We start from the raw sequence: 17,144 nt of genomic DNA on the forward strand, positions 1-17,144 counted from the left end.
CCCCTTACCTGTCACCCTGGAGTTTCGCGGACCCTTGACTTTGTGCGACGGAAGTTCTGGTGGGCCACGATGGAGGCGGACACTCGAGCCTTCATTGCTGCTTGTACGGTATGTGCACGAAGTAAGAACTCCACCCAGGCCAGCGCTGGTCATCTACGACCTCTACCTATACCCAGCCGGCCCTGGTCGCATATCGCTATGGATTTTGTCACTGGACTTCCCCCCTCGTCTGGAAAGACTGTAATTCTTACGGTGATTGATCGTTTTTCTAAGTTCGCTCATTTTTTGGCCCTACCTAAACTGCCCACTGCCAGAGAGACGGCTGATATTTTGGTTGAACATGTGTTCCGCTCTCATGGTCTACCCACGGATATTGTCTCTGACAGGGGTCCCCAGTTTGTCTCCCAGGTGTGGAAAGCTTTCTGTAAAGCTTTGGGCATTACATCCAGCCTGTCCTCTGGATATCACCCCCAGACCAACGGGCAAGCCGAGAGAGCGAACCAGGAGATGGAGACCGCTCTTCGCTGTGTCACAGGGTCTAACCCTGGGTCATGGAGCTCCATGCTCCCCCTGGGTGGAATATGCTCATAACACCTTGACTAACGCTTCCTCTGGTTTGTCTCCTTTTCTGTGTGCTCTGGGTTATCAACCTCCCCTGTTCCCTTCTCAAGAGAGGGAACTGGCGGTACCCTCGGTGCAGTCCCACATGCGCCGCTGCTTCAAGGTCTGGAGGAAGGCCAGGGTAGCTCTGTCCCGAGCTTCGGCGTACATGCAGAGGCAAGCCAACCGTCACCGGTCCCAGGCTCCCGGTTACTCTCCTGGTCAAGAGGTATGGCTGAAGTCACGGGACCTTCCATTGAAGGTGGAGTCTAAGAAGATGGCGCCTCGTTTTATAGGACCGTTCAAGATACTGTCTATTGTTAACCCCCTGCGCGGTTAAGCTACAGCTTCCTGCCTCCCTACGGGTTCATTCCACCTTTCATGTTTCCCAGATTAAGCCTGTGTCGGTTAGCCCTCTGTGCCCGCCCTCTCGTCCCCCTCCTCCGCCCAGGATCGTGGGTGGGGGTCCGGTCTACACTGTCCGGCGACTTCTGGATGTTCGCCGCCGGGGTCGTGGTTTCCAGTACCTGGTGGATTGGGAGGGTTATGGTCCTGAGGAACGTTCCTGGGTGCCCAGGAGCTTCATTGTGGATCCTGCTCTGGTCCGAGAGTTTCATAGGTTACATCCCGATAAACCCCGTCGGCCGCCAGGTGGCGTCCGTAGAGGGGGGGTACTGTTAGGCCTACTGCTGCTAGGTAGCTCTCTCTCTGCTCTCTCCCTCCCCTCTGTCTGTCCTTGATTGCAGGAGTGAAGTCTGGTGTGCGGGAGTCAGGGTTCCAGCTGCAGCTCATTCACCATAATCACCTCAGCCTTTAAGACCCGGTCAAACTTACCACTCATCGTCAGATCATAGTCAAGATGACCATATATTTGGAACCTGACTCCTGCCTCCGCTTCACTCCTGCCACCACCATCCTGCTCTCCACTACCGGACCTCTCTTTTGGACTCACCACGGACACTAGGACATTACGGTACCACACCTGCCCTGACCTGGATCTGTTACCCTCCCTGTAACCTGGACTTGCTCTTCCCCTATTATTGGAAACCTGGACTATTGAACATTTTAAATAAACCTGTTAAACCTTCTCTGGCTTGGTGTACTTGTCTGCATTTGGGTTCTAATACTGGTAAATCATAACAGTAAGAGGGAGTTAATCGGTTGGGTACAAGGCTGCGACCTCATGGGCCCTCTCTGCATTCAACAGGGTATATATTTGTGCACATGAAGGCGGCATGTAGCTTAACGGTTAGAGTATTGGGCCAGTAACCATTAGGTTGCTGGTTTGAAAACCTGCACCAACAAGGTGAAAAATCTGTTGATGTACCTTTGAGCAAAGCACCCTAATTTGCTCCCTACTACTATGGCTGACCCTGTAAAACAACACATTTCACTTCACTTATCTGGTGTATGTGCATGCACCTCACAATCACCTGAAATGAAGGAAAACCAGCTCTCTGACCCAGTTGATTTGTTTCCTGTTACCAGGATGCTTGAATTAGTTTCATTCACAATAACCGAAGCATAGCCCAGGGAGTTGGGTGATGATGAGGTGACAGATGGGTGTGTTAACAGAATGCTACATTTATATTGCGCTGAAGATTAATTTAGTATAGAAACCCTGGGGCATGTTCGAACAACCCCATAACAACAATGTTTAGCCGGTATATTTGTTAAAACAACTAATAGATCTATATTTGCACACCACCTGCTGTTTCACTACCATAAACCACACACTGCCTTGTTAGGGTGAAGGAGACCGAGGTGGCAAGGGTAAGGAGTATCCATCGTGTCTCCTATCTGGAGGCGGTGAGAAGATTGGAAGGAATGAGTGGCAAGCAAGAAACAATGGTAGTAGAGCCACCACGACCAATTAAGGTTTCTCATCAACCGAGGGATAGTGAAATGCTACATGTTATAAAGGTGGACTTTGTATTATTTATTGTAATGGTCATATACTGTACAGCACAAGTGGAGAAGAAGACTAAGAAAATTGTAATAATTGTGAATGCAGCTGAACTTTCTTTGGGGCCTTCGTGATTTCACATCCGAGTCCTGTCGGTGATCACAGGAGCTTGAGCCTGTGTAGGAATGTATTTTGGAGTGGTTTGTGATTGAAGAAGTGGGATGGCTTTTGTTAGTTGACATGTCTAATTTTGTATGTCGTTTTCCCCCTTTCCCGCAATGGTTTTTTATTTTCCCATTCAATTCCCCGTCCAGCTGGTTGCGGTAATGCACCATTAACATAGGATACCAACCGCCGTTAAACCCCATTGAAGAAGAAGAAGAAGAAGAAAAAGCAAGATACAAGATACAGCTGACCAATCACATTCCCTGTGTATTGCCCGTTGACATCACGTGACTCCTCACCTGGCAACAACAAAACCAAAGCGCTTGATTAGAGTGGAGCAGTCGGTATAATATAATTTTGTTTACCAAGACGTTATGCAAATGTGAATGCGTTTGCATGAGAACATATGATTCCCAGATGAAGAGAAAATGGTAAAACAGAGCATCCAGATCTTTGCCCGGGTAAAACCCACAAAGAAAACGACCTCGGTAAGTGCACCTAATTTTGTGCAAGGTTCATTTGAGTCACAGCATAGGCGAATTTGTGAAGTAACGCGTTACATCGTGGAGTTTAACAGTAATTGGCTATGCATAGGTCAGCTTGCTTTATCCCTCTGCCTTATCAACATGATTTCTTAGCCAAGCCAGGTACTTAGCTAGCTAGCAAACATGTTACCAGTCAGAATTGCCTGTTGCTGCTCAACGTCGACTAACTTTCTAACATGAATATACCAGCCCAGGCAACATAGCTAGCTAGCGTTAGCTATCAGCCAAGACTAGAGCATCATCCTGCCTGTAACGACCAGCTGTATTGTAAAGCTAAAGTTGGCTCTAGAGCTCGATAGTAGTAGGCCTAGCCACATGGCTACCTGTTGATACCTTGTCTCATGCAACATTTCTGCCCCCTTTTTAGCTATGACCACACTGTCCTCTTCTATAGTATAGTGCGTTATGGGGTGTAGCCTAAAAGGTAGGCATTCAGCTCAGGGTTAGGGTAATCTCTAGAAGTCTAGAGACTGTAGACCTAGGCATATAGCTAGTACCATTTAGCCTATTGAAACCACCCGTCCATGGTATTGTGCGCTGCGCGTTGAGTATGATTGGAGTTTAGTCCATTAAACCTCAACCACACAACAAACCTTGCCCTGGATTTGAGTATTCAATGGTCTTCCCCATCAGTGGTCTCCCCTAATCACGAGAGTGCCTTTTATGTCCTTTAGACATTGTGTGTACATTTTGATAAATACTTCAAATAGCAGTGTGTTTTCATTCCATTAAGTTAGCTAGGCCTATTCGTTTTTCCTCTCTAAATCCCAATTTTGTCTTGTTCCATGTTTGTCCGACTTCTTGGAAGATTTTAAGCCACTACGTTTTCACCATCATTGTAACCTATTTTGTTCATGTGTGATTCATTTACATTTGTCCCTCAGGTAAAAAGGGCCTGTAATGTGAACTGAACTCTCATTTTAATATGGTAAATCTATACTTTTTACAATTATTTTCAAAAGAAACATTGAACATCTATAGTAAAATCATAAAAGCAGGTGCTGGTTCTACTCTGGCTATTTTCTGGTGTTTTGTGGTGGAAAGCTGAACGCGTCGAGCATAACGCGCCAACCCTGTTACCTATAGATAGGCCTAGATAGGCTAGAAATAGATAATGAGTTCAATTTTGGTATTTTGTTAAGCTTGCATTCAATTACCCTTCCATGTTCCACACAACAAGCTTCCATTCGCCCTGTCACAAGGGGAGATATGGCTGATTTCAGAATCGTCAACCCTTTCACTTTAATTGTCAATTTTCTTAATTTAATCTCTTGAGATGGGAAAACATGTTTATGACAGAATGTGAAAATTAGGTGACATAAATACAGCCTAGTTATTTTTAACAAAAGTGGGCTACACTAGCCAAAAGGCACTATTCTTGGAATGACCCAGTAGTTCTCTCATTCCACTTTGACAAGCTGATTAATAGGCACTGGCTTGAAAGCTGTTCTTTTGGGGTTTCATCCCAAGCTTTTGACCATAGTATTGTTGCTTAATAATTAGCCCTAGTTAGAAACATAACCTACACATTTGGGACCACAGCTGTGTAAACTTTTAGGCTATTTCATCAAGGTCTGTGCCTAACGTGTACTCTTTTCTCCACAGTGTGTACTTCACTCTCTCTAGGCCATAGGCAAAAAACATGTCCACTGCCCAAATTTTCCAATTTAGTGTTTATTATAACACAAAATTGGACAGCATAACAGCTAAATGGGCAAATAATAATGGGGTTCAATGGCACTTTAGAGTGTGGGTTGATAGCGCCAAGCTAACGTGAACTAGCATGGCTAGCACCCGAGGCGTACAGATGTATGTACGCCGGAGCAGCGCGGTGGCTGACGCAATAAACCTGCAGGCCCGGCGGTAAAATATCAATCCAATCATTTGGGCTTTATCTTTGATTCCTTTGACTCCGGGGACTTGTGATTGCATCAGTGTCCATCTGAAACATATGCTGGAACATATGTTAGCACTCAGAACAGCAGCTGGGGGTGATCAAAATTGCCTGGCCCAACACATTCGTCCTCCGCTGCTTGAGAGGAAAGGATATTAGGTTTGTGTTCTTTTTGTGTCTTTCGTCCCCTAACGGGCTTTGGGCTTCAGTGATGGTTAGTGGAGGTGCATCTTTACAGGAGTATGAACATGATTTGTTTTCTTCAACAGACTTCGGCTACTTAGATAACAACTGTCTTTCCATTTCCATTTTTGGGTTTACATTGATGTAACCCACATGTACCCACCAAACACTAGGCTATATGTTGACAATATGTTTTGGCCTAATAGGAGAGAATAGCCTATAGCCCACATTTAGGCTTTGCAATTGACCATTAAATACCATATAAGTTTACCCAAATAGGCTGCTCACATACTGTATCACATACAGCTTACATGCTGACCAGACCGGACGCGTGCGCGAGCGTTGCAAAATAAATGTACACATACAGTGAGGGAAAAAACTATTTGATCCCCTGCTGATTTTGTACGTTTGCCCACTGACAAAGAAATGATCAGTCTATAATTTTAATGGTATGATTATCTGAACAGTGAGAGACAGAATAACAAAAAAAATAAAAAAACACATCAAAAATGTTATAAATTGATTTTTCATTTTAATGAGAGAAATAAGGATTTGACCCCCTCTCAATCAGAAAGATTTCTGGCTCCCAGGTGTCTTTTATACAGGTAGCGAGCTGAGATTAGGAGCACACTGTTAAAGGGAGTGCTCCTAATCTCAGTTTGTTACCTGTATAAAAGACACCTGTCCACAGAAGCAATCAATCAGATTCCAAACTCTCCACAATGGCCAAGACCAAAGAGCTCTCCAAGGATGTCAGGAACAAGATTGTAGACCTACACAAGGCTGGAATGGGCTACAAGACCATCGCCAAGCAGCTTGGTGAGAAGGTGACAACAGTTGGTGCGATTATTCGCAAATGGAAGAAACACAAAAGAACTGTCAATCTCCCTCGGCCTGGGGCTCCATGCAAGATCTCACCTCCTGGAGTTGCAATGATCATGAGAACGGTGAGGAATCAGCCCAGAACTACACGGGAGGATCTTGTCAATGATCTCAAGGCAGCTGGGACCATAGTCACCAAGAAAACAATTGGTAACACACTACGCCGTGAAGGACTGAAATCCTGCAGCGCCCGCAAGGTCCCCCTGCTCAAAAAAGCACATATACAGGCCCGTCTGAAGTTTGCCAATGAACATCTGAATGATTCAAAGGAGAACTGTGTGAAAGTGTTGTGGTCAGATGAGACCAAAATTGAGCTCTTTGGCATCAACTCAACTCGCCGTGTTTGGAGGAGGAGGAATGCTGCCTATGACCCCAAGAACACCATCCCCACTGTTAAACATGGAGGTGGAAACATTATGCTTTGGGGGTGTTTTTCTGCTAAGGGGACAGGACAACTTCACCGCTTCAAAGGGACGATGAACGGGGCCATGTACCGTCAAATCTTGGGTGAGAACCTCCTTCCCTCAGCCAGGGCATTTAAAATGGGTCATGGATGGGTATTCCAGCATGACAATGACCCAAAACACACGGCCAAGGCAACAAAGGAGTGGCTCAAGAAGAAGCACATTAAGGTCCTGGAGTGGCCTAACCAGTCTCCAGACCTTAATCCCATAGAAAATCTGTGGAGGGAGCTGAAGGTTTGAGTTGCCAAACGTCTGCCTCAACCTTAATGACTTGGAGAAGATCTGCAGAGAGGAGTGGGACAAAATCCCTCCTGAGATGTGTGCAAACCTGGTGGCCAACTACAAGAAACGTCTGACATCTGTGATTGCCAACAAGGGTTTTGCCACAAAGTACTAAGCCATGTTTTGCAGTGGGGTCAAATACTTAGTTCCCTCATTAAAATGCAATTCAATTTATAACATTTTGGACATGTTTTTCTGGATTTTTTTGTTGTTATTCTGTCTCTCACTGTTCAAATAAACCTACCATTAAAATGATAGACTGATCATGTCTTTGTCAGTGGGCAAACGTACAAAATCAGCAGGGGATCAAATACTTTTTTTCCTCACTGTATACACCATCCCCCATAATGACAGAGTGAAAACATGTTTTTAGAAATTTTAGGAAATGTATTGAAAATGAAGTGCAGAAATGTCTCGTTTACATAAGTATTCACACCACAGAGTCAATACTTTGTAGAATCACTTTTGGCAGGGATTACAGCTGTCTTTCTGGGTAAGTCTGTAAGATCTTTCTTAACCTGGATTGTGCAATATTTGCCCATTTTTTATTTTTTTCAAAATTCTTCAAGCTCTGTCAAATTGGTTAATAATAATAGGTCATTTAGCAGACGCTCTTATCCAGAGCGACTTACAAGAGCAATTAGGGTTAAGTGCCTTGCTCAAGGGCACATCGACAGATTTTTCACCTAGTCGGCTCAGGGATTAGAACCAGCGACCTTTCGGTTACTGGCCCAACGCTCTTACCCACTAAGCTACCTGCCGCCCTGGTTGTTGATCATAGCTAGACAACCATTTTTCAGGTCTTGCCATATATTTTAAAGTAGATTTAAGTCAAAACTGTCTTCTTGGTAAGCAACTCCAGTGTAAATTTGGCCTTGTGTTTTAGGTTATTTTCCTGCTGAAAGGGGAATTAATCTCCCGGTACTAGGTGGAAAGCAGATTTAAACCAGGTTTTCATCTAGGATTTTGACTGTGCTTTGCTCCATTCCATTTCTTTTTAATCCTGAAAAACTCCCGTCCTTAATGATTACAAGCATATGCATAAAATGATGCAGCCCCCACCACTATGCTTGAAAATATGGAGAGTAGTACTCCGTAATGTATTGGATTCGTCCCAAACATAACACTTTGTATTCAGGACAAAAAGTTAATTACTTTGCCAGATTTTTTTGCAGTATTACTTTAGTGCCTTGTTGCAAACAGGATGCATGCTTTGGAATATTTTTTATTATATACGAGCTTCCTTATTTTCACACAATTAGGTTAGTTTTGTGGAGTAATTACAATATTGTTGATCCATCCTCTGTTTTGTCCTATCACAGCCACTGTAGTAGGATTGTTTTAAAGTCACCATTGGCCTCATTGTGAAATCCCTGTGCCGTTTCCCTCTCCGGCAACTGAGTTAGGAAGGACGCCTGTATCTTTGTAGTGACTGGTTGTTTTGATATATTATCCAAAGTGTAATTAATAACTTCACCATGCTCCAAATGATATTTATTATTATAATTTTTTACCCATCTACCAATAGGTGCCCTTCTTTGCGAGGCATTGGAAAACCTCCCTGGTCTTGCTGGTTGAATCTGTGTTTGAAATTCACTGCTCTACTGAGGGACCTTTACGTGTGTGGTGTGTGTGTACTGAGATGAGGTAGTCATTAAAAAATCATGTTAAACACTATTATTGAACACAGTGCGAGTCCATGCTTATGTGAATTTTAAGCAAATTTTTCCTCCTGAACTTATTTTTGGCTCGGCATAAAGGGCGTTGAATACTTATTGACTCAAGACATTTCAGCTTTTCATTTGTTATTAATTAGTAAAAAATTTGAAAAACATAATTCCACTTCGATATTATGGGTAATTGTGTCTAGGCCAATGACACAAAATCTAAATTTAATGGTGTGAATACTTTCTGAAGGCACTGTATATGATTTAGGCCTAGGTACTCTCAATAATAAATATTTCCTGTCCAATTTTTGGATATCCTCACTCTGGCTGGATTCCAATAGGAATTACACATTACATTGCATGCTAGCAAAATGTCACTTGCAGTCTTGATTTGGCCTGTAAACCAGGAGTTTCAGACCACTGCGTTAGGGTGTAACTAGGCCTTAAAAGAAAGGCCTCATGGTAATGTATTAATTGTATGTTCACTCAACCTAAAATTAAAAGTTGAGTGAACATATACAGTGAGCTCCATAATTCATTGGACAGTGACATACTCTAGCACTTTGAGTTTGAAAGGATACAATGACAATGAGGGTGAAGTGCAGACTGTCAGCTTTAATTTGAGGGTATTTGCATACATATCGGATGAATCGTTTAGAAATTATAGAAGCTTTTGTACATGGTCCCCCCCATTTTCGGGCATCAAAAAACATTGGACAGTTTAACATAATATAGAATAAAGTAATCATTGTTAATATTTGGTCGCATATCCTTTGCATGCAATGACTGCTTGAAGTCTGCGACGCATCGACATCACCAGACACTGGGTATCTTCCCTGGTGATGCTCTGCCAGGCCTGTACTGCAGCCATCTTCAGTTTCTGCTTGTTTCGGGGACTTATTGCCTTCAGTCTCCTCTTCAGCATGTAAAATGCATGTTCAATTGGATTCAGATCTCGGCCAGTCAAGGATTTTCCACTTTTTGGCCATAAAAAACCCCTTCGTTGCTCTAGCAGTATGTTTAGGGTCATTGCATGATGAAGTGCCGTCCAATGAGTTGGGAGGCATTTGGTTTTATCTGAGCAGATAAAATATTTCTGTAGACTTCAGAGTTCATTGTTCTACTTCTGTCTGCAGTCACATCATCGATGAAGACAAGTGAGCCTGTTCCACTGGCAGCCATACAGGCCCAAGCCATAACACCCCCTCCACCATGTTTCAGGGATGAGGTGGTATGCTTTGGATCATGGGCATTTCTTTTTTTTTTCTCCACACTTTCCATCACTCTGGTACATGTTAATCTTTGTCTCATCTGTCCACAATACTTTTTTTCAGAACTCGTGGGGCTCTTTTAGGTGCTTTTTAGCAAACTGTAATCTTTCCTTTCTGTTCTTCAGGCTTATTAGTGGTTTGCATCTTGTAGTGTACCCTCTGTAGTCCTGCTGGTGTAGTCTTCTACGTATGGTAGACTTTGACACATCTACACCTGCATCCAGGAGAGTGTTTTTGATCTGTTGGGCTGTTGTCAGGGGGGTTTTCTTCACCATAGAGAGTATTCTCCGGTCATCCACTACAGTGGTCTTCCTCGGTCTACTGGGTCTTTTGACATAATTGAGTTCACTGGTTGTTTTTTTCTTGTTAGCGATGAACCAAGCTGTTGACTTGGGCATGGCCAGGGTTTTTGCAATGTTCCTGATTGATTGATTTTCATTTCTGAGCCTTATGACGGCCAACTTAATTTGCATCGACACTGCTGTCTTCCTCATGTTGTCACACCCCAACAGCAAGGCCTAACTTATAAATGCCTCATGAGTTTAGTACAACTTCCTTAACCTATCCAAACCTAAACCTTTCCATTGTCTATGTTTTTGTCATCATTTGAGTCTACACTGCATGCGGGGGCACCACAAAGCCTCTCTATTCTCTGAAATAGCCCTATGTCTATTGTTAACAAGCTAACCTTGCAAACAACTGTTTAGCCCTAGCTACAATACGTAATGATGTCTGGCAACGCAAGAATAACAAGCTTAACACTGTTCTTCTCCCAGGTGTACTGTGTGGACAATGAGGAGCCGACGGGTTCCCTACTGGAGTTCCTGGTACCCAAGGACCTGGCTGACGGCTTCGTAAACAACAAGAAGGAGACCTACAAGTTCAGGTGAGCATCTGGCAAACACGCATCACATGCATCATGGGTCATGGCATTTCTATTGTCATTAGGCTTAGAACCTAAAGGCTCAGACACATTACTACGACCAACGAACAGGTAAAAGCAGCGGATGGCTGCTATCCTGTCGCTTGCAGTAGCTGCGGAAGAAGAGTTTGTTTATTCACCAGTCACATAACACTGATTTCTTACTATACAGTGCATCAAGGGACACGTATCTGTTTAAGCATAGTACATTTGTAGGGGCTTAGGTTATGACTTTCAACACTTTTTCTACCACAGCGATATGCTCTAAGTTGAATGAAAATGCACTTTAGCCGACACTGGTATATGGTTGTCACTGTATGGTCATGCTGGGTAGGATCACCCCCATCCCCCCCCAAAAAAATATGATTTAACCACTAGCTCTAACCCTACCCCTGCGTTTAAGCCTAACTCTAAATAGCAGCATCTGAGTACCTCCCCGACCCTTCACTGAATGCAAAAATAAAATAAAAAATTGGTCCGTCAGATTGGTCCAGAAAAGGATGGTTTGGCTTTGATACTCTGATTGGTTAGAGACGACCCAATCGCTAGTTAATTTGTTTTGTAAAACTCCCCTTGTCACCACAAACAACTTTAGTTATGGCAGTCTCAGACTAAAGTATGTAGTGAACGACAGAGCAGTGGAATAATTTAGTACAGGCAACAAAAGCATAGCCCTACTGCTCTTTTCACATAGGCCCATGTAATGGCAAAGATACAATGTCTGGTTCACTCTGGCGGTGAAGGCTGCTGTCCTTATAATACAGGGCAGAGCCCTTCATGCCACGCTTCCAAGCCCTCAATTCACAGTTCTGGAGTCAGCCATGGCTATTGAGAGGCCTCTTAACCACAACAGCTTTTTAATAGATTGCGGAAGTTCCCTTGCGCCTGTTGAAATAAAATTCCACATGGATGAGCATAAAGGGCGGACTGCTCCCGATAGATCTTTCCATGGACATTATTTGGGGTGTGGCTGGCTTTGAAGATGACTCGGCCTAACTATGGCCAAGGAAATAATTTAAAGGGGCAAATGAGATTGTTACATTGCTTTTGGGAATTTTATATCAGTAATATGTTTATTCTTGAAGGACATAACTTATAAATACACTGTATGTAGAAAGGTATGTGGACACCCCTTCAAATTAGTGGATTTGGCTATTTCAGCCACAGCCGTTGCTGACAGGTGTATCAAATTTAGCACACAGCCATGCAATCTCCATAGACAAACATTGGCAGTAGAATGGCCTTACTGAAGAGCTCAGTGACTTTCACCGTGGCACTGTCATAGGATGCCATCTTTACAGCAAGTCAGTTGGTCATATTTCTGCCCTGCTAGAGCTGCCCCGGTCAACTGTAAGTGCTGTTTTTGTGAAGTGGAAACGTCTAGGAGCAACAACAGCTCAGCTGCGAAGTGGTAACCCCACACAAGGTCACAGAATGGAACTGCTGAGTTCTGAAGAGTGTAGCGCGTAAAAATAGTCTGTTCCCGGTTGCAACACTCACTACCGAGTTCCAAACTGCCTCTGGAAGCAACGTCAGCACAAGAACTGTTCGTCGGGAGCTTCATGAAATGGGTTTCCATGTCCGAGCAGACGCACACAAGCCTAAGATCACCATGCACAATGCCAAGCGTCGGCTGGAGTGGTGTAAAGCTCGCCGCCATTGGACTCTGGAGCAGTGGAAACGCGTTCTCTGGAGTGATGAATCACACTTCACCGTCTGGCAGTCCGACGGAGGAATCTGGGTTTGGCGGATGCCAGGAGAACGCTACCTGCCTGAATGCATAGTGCCAACTGTAAAGTTTGGTGGAGGAGGAATATTGGTCTGGGGCTGTTTGTAATGGTTCGGGCTAGGCCCCTTAGTTCCAGTGAAGGCAAATCTTATTGCTACAGCATACAATGACATTCTAGACGATTCTGTGCTTCCAACTTTGTGGCAACAGTTTTGGGAAGGCCCTTTCCTGTTTCAGCATGACAATGCCCCCATGCTCAAAGCGAGGTCCATACAGAAATGGTTTGTCGAGATCGGTGTGGAAGAACTTGGCTGGCCTGCACAGAGCCCTGACCTCAACCCCATTGAACACCTTTGGGATGAATTGGAACGCCGACTGCGAGCCAGGCCTAATCGCCCAACATCAGTGCCCGACCTCACTAATGCTCGTGGCTGAATGGAAGCAATGCTCCAACATCTAGTGGAAAGCCTTCCCAGAAGAGTGGAGGCTGTTATAGCAGTAAAGGGGGCACCAATGCCCATGATTTTGTTCGATGAGCAGGTGTCCACATACTGTAAAGTAATGTAGTGTACCTCGAGCTTACTTCAACTGTATAGCCTCAAATCATGATGACAACTATAATTTTGATCTCATGGATGGTCAGTTCTTGCATTCTTTGCTCAGTCTATGAATTTGAGTGGTTACATTTCTCTATCCCCATCCCTCTTGGGTTTAGTTAATAAGATCTTATATTCGTATCAAAATCTTTTTTTTGCTCGTCCTTTGTATTGGCCTACTGGAGATCATGGGCTGGTTTCCTGGACTCCGATTTTAAGACTATGTTTGGACTAAAAAGCGTGCTTAGAAGATAATCTCTACCGAACATTATTTTCAGTCCAGTATGTAACCTATGTCCTGGGAATCCGGTCCAATGTGTTAATGTACTGCTGTGTATAGAAGTGATAATTTCTCCTCTATATTTAAAGTGCAGTGTGTGGTAAGTCCTTTATTTTCCCACTTCCCTTCAGGTTCCAAGAGGTGTTTGATCAAACAGTCAAACAAGAGGACATCTTTGAAGCAATCGCCAAGCCAGTGGCAGACAGGTGAGACACCCTTAAACTTGTTTTAAACTTCAAGGGTAGAATGAGTCTTTGTTTAATTGTAATTTGATGCTAACCATTTTAACAAGCTACTGTGTTGGATATCTCTCTGTCTCAAAGGTAGACCTAATAACTGGACGACCAAAACAAAACTACCAACAATTGTAGGCGGGCACTGTTTTGGCAGTGTGAATCCCTATTGGGGTTTTTCAACACAAGTAAAGTTGCTTTCTCCATTGTCTGTGGTCCATTCTATTCTAAACTGTGCTGCCCATCAAGATTACTACTACCAAATACTTATAGATACAGGTGAGATATTTAAGGTGGGCCTAACTTCTCCACCAAGAGAAAGAGGTTGAAAACCAAAATATTTTATTTATAACAATGTTTCAACCCTTAGGTCTTCATCAGGCATCCATAAGACCTAAAGGTCGAAACGTTATAAATAAAATAACCTGAGAGCATGAGCAGCAGTGTGCAGCGTTTTCCTTTCTGTTTTCCATGAGTTTGCCTACAACTCCAGCACCTGCGGAAAGTACCTGGATGTGCGTATGTTCTTCAGCTTTTGGCCATAGGGAACTTGCCTGCCTGCCCGCCCATTTGATTGATGCCAAATATATTTGATTGACAACTAAGAGATATGCCAACTGTGGATAAGTCATTCAAGTTCAGCGTAGCTAGCAAAGTGATTCGCGTTTCTAGCTCGCTAACCAATCGATCTCTAGCTGTAGCCACTGAAAAATGATATGAAGGGAAAAAGTCGGTCACTCACCCACTCCTCCAATGACATGACATCCTTCCAGCAGCTAGCTAGCTAACGTTAGGCCCCATATTCTTAGCTTGATAAATAAATAGCTAGCTACATAAATTAGATATGCTAGCCCATGGGTGTCAAACTCAATCAGTGCACGGGCCATATTGAAAAAACACAATGAATTCACGGGGGGGTGGAAATGATAAAGAAGGAAAATGTATTTTAAAATCTACGCACAATACCCCATAAGGATAAATCAAAAACAGGTTTTTAGAAATGTTTGCAGAAGTATTAAAAATCTAAAACATATAACATTTACATAAGTATTCAGACCCTTTACTCAGTACTTTGTTGAAGCACCTTTGGCAGTGTCTTCTTGGGTTTGACGCTACCAGCTTGGCACACCTGTATTTGGGGAGTTTCTCCCATTCTTCTCTGCAGATCCTCTCAAGCTCTGTCAGGTTGGATGGGGAGCGTCGCTGCACAGCTATTTTCAGCTCTCTCCAGAGATGTTCGATCAGGTTCAAGTCCAGGCTCTGGCTGGGCCACTCAATGACATTCAGAGACTTGTTCCAAAGCCACTCATGCGTCGTCTTGGCTGTGTGCTTAGGGTCGTTGTCCTGTTGGAAGGTGAACCTTTTTCCCCAGTCTGAGGTCCTGAGCGCTCTGGAGCATGTTTTCATCAAGGATCTCTCTGTACTTTGCTCCGTTCATCTTTCCCTTGATCCTGACTAGTCTCCCAGTCCCTGTCGCTGAAAAACATCCCCACACCATGCTTCACCGTAGAGTTGGTATTGGCCAGGTGATGAGCGGTGCCTGGTTTCCTGCAGACGTGACACTTGGCATTCAGGCCAAAGAGTTCAATCTTGGTTTCGTCAGACCAGAGAATCTTGTTTATCATGGTCTGAGAGTCGTTTAGGTGCCTTTTCTCCTATGGATGGTATTTTGTTGCAGGTTTAGTTTTTTGGTTATTCATTGTCAAGCTTTAAAAACTGAAGCCAGACTGCCACATTTTAGTAGCCTAGCTAGGACTGTGGCATGTGTCTGTTTGTACACTTTCCCTCTGCTGCGCGCTGTAAACGGGACACACGAAAGCAGCGCAATTGAAATTGAATTCACCATTGCGAGCGCATCAGGCAGTAATTTCATAAAGTAGATGACTCAACTGTTGACTCATTTATACTCGCTTGTGTGTCCTATTTGGCGTGTGGGCTTTGTTTGACACATTTGCTAGCCTATTAGCCATGTTATGACGGACTTGTGATTATTGCCCTTGCTAGTTTGGTTGTATTGACATTCCCGGCCTTAGTTACAGTCGTCTGACTACCAAGAAATGTATCGGTGAATTATATGAATCATTAATTGATCTGCATCCATCTATTATTTTGGTAACAATGCCATACTGTACGTCATGGAATTTTAAGTGAATTAGAACCTATTTTTAAAACCTCTCGAAAGTTGGTTTTGAAGCATAAACTGGGAATTTGATACAGTATTGATTGATTGTCTGTTTCATATCTGCAAAGTAGTTAAAAACGCTGTCAGTTCCACTTTAAATACGATGATTTTCAAATTGAAAATAGAATGACAAAGCTATAAAACGCTATCCTAAATATCAACCATCAAGTGAATATCATCGTTGTTTAATATGAGGGTTTCAGCATGAAATGTCCTGTATTTTCTTTTACACACTTATTTATTTTACTACGTCAATATGTATTTGTTGTCAATGTTTTTGCGTCAAACTCGTGGCAGTTGTGAAAAAGTCAATAGTTAGACGAGTTGCTGAGGTAATTGAAGATAATAAACGTCTTAAGAGTGCTGATCTAGGATCACGTCCCCCCCATCCTGTCCATATAATCTTATTCATTGTGATCTAAAAAGCAAAACTGATCCTAAATCAGCAGTCTTACTCTGAGACCCTTGATACATATGACCCCTGGTTAAAAATAAACATATTACTCATTGTTTCTCCTTGAAGTCCTCAGCCCCACCCCTCAGAAGGAATAGCAAAGCCTATGATTACCGTGACAATGAATCGCGAGTGACAAGGACCTTCTGGTGCGGGAATCAAACCCAGGTCTTGGGGTTGCGTACATGTGTAACGAGACCAGTACTAGACCATGGGTCTTGCCGGAAGGGTTTCTTGTATGTCTGCACTGAGTGTTGATGTTGATCGAGTCTGTCGTTGTTTGAAGGTCAGTGTGACATTTGCAAGGACCTGTGAACAATGTGTTTGATTGTGGCTTTAAGTGGGACAGCCAGCACAGCCAGATATGTCTGTTTTGCTCTAAGGCCATCAGTGAATGTTCCCAGAGGATCCCACTTCTTCCACTAAATGCCTTTTTTTATACCGTCTGAGCATCATTTGGTGGATAGGCGCAACAAGTTGAGGATGTAGGCTACAAGGATGTAGGCCAGTGGTCACCAACCGGTCGATCGCAATCGACTGGTCGATCTCCAAGGCGTTCCTAGTCGATAACCAAACATTTCTGTAAAAAATACGATGAAGCCTTCCGTTCCTATATATTTTTTTGTTTCACGCTGTTGGCGGTAGGTGCACTTGATTCAGCAGCCCAAGCACCGAGAAGGCAAAGTGTTCCCATTTTGAACCATTTCATGTGTCTGAAGGTAGAACTCTGCTTACCCGGCAGGCCCAGATATCAAATCAAGTGCACTTATAGGACTACCGCTGGCCAATCAGATAACTCAAATTACAGTGTCTACACAGTTTCATCACGCTATTGAAAAAAGAAAAGAAGCCTAGAGCGCACACAAGTTGATAATGTGATATTTTAAAA

The 17,144-nt window shown here is 43.5% G+C and overlaps 1 protein-coding gene across 3 annotated transcripts in view; it reads left to right on the top strand.

Annotated features, from left to right (window-relative positions):
- Nucleotides 1-2,958: 2,958 nt before the first annotated feature.
- Nucleotides 2,959-17,144, top strand: part of kif6 (kinesin family member 6) — a 229,223-nt gene continuing 215,037 nt past the window's right edge. For all 3 annotated transcript variants that reach the window (XM_041848347.2, XM_041848348.2, XM_041848349.2), the window contains exons 1-3: nt 2,959-3,159; nt 10,636-10,745; nt 13,518-13,592. In XM_041848347.2, the coding sequence (XP_041704281.1) occupies nt 3,100-3,159; nt 10,636-10,745; nt 13,518-13,592 (245 nt within the window). In that variant the 5' untranslated portion in view covers nt 2,959-3,099. The remainder of the gene's footprint in view (nt 3,160-10,635; nt 10,746-13,517; nt 13,593-17,144) is intronic.

Source organism: Coregonus clupeaformis, chromosome 37 (genome assembly GCF_020615455.1).
Source record: "Coregonus clupeaformis isolate EN_2021a chromosome 37, ASM2061545v1, whole genome shotgun sequence".
Taxonomy (NCBI): Eukaryota; Metazoa; Chordata; class Actinopteri; order Salmoniformes; family Salmonidae; genus Coregonus; species Coregonus clupeaformis.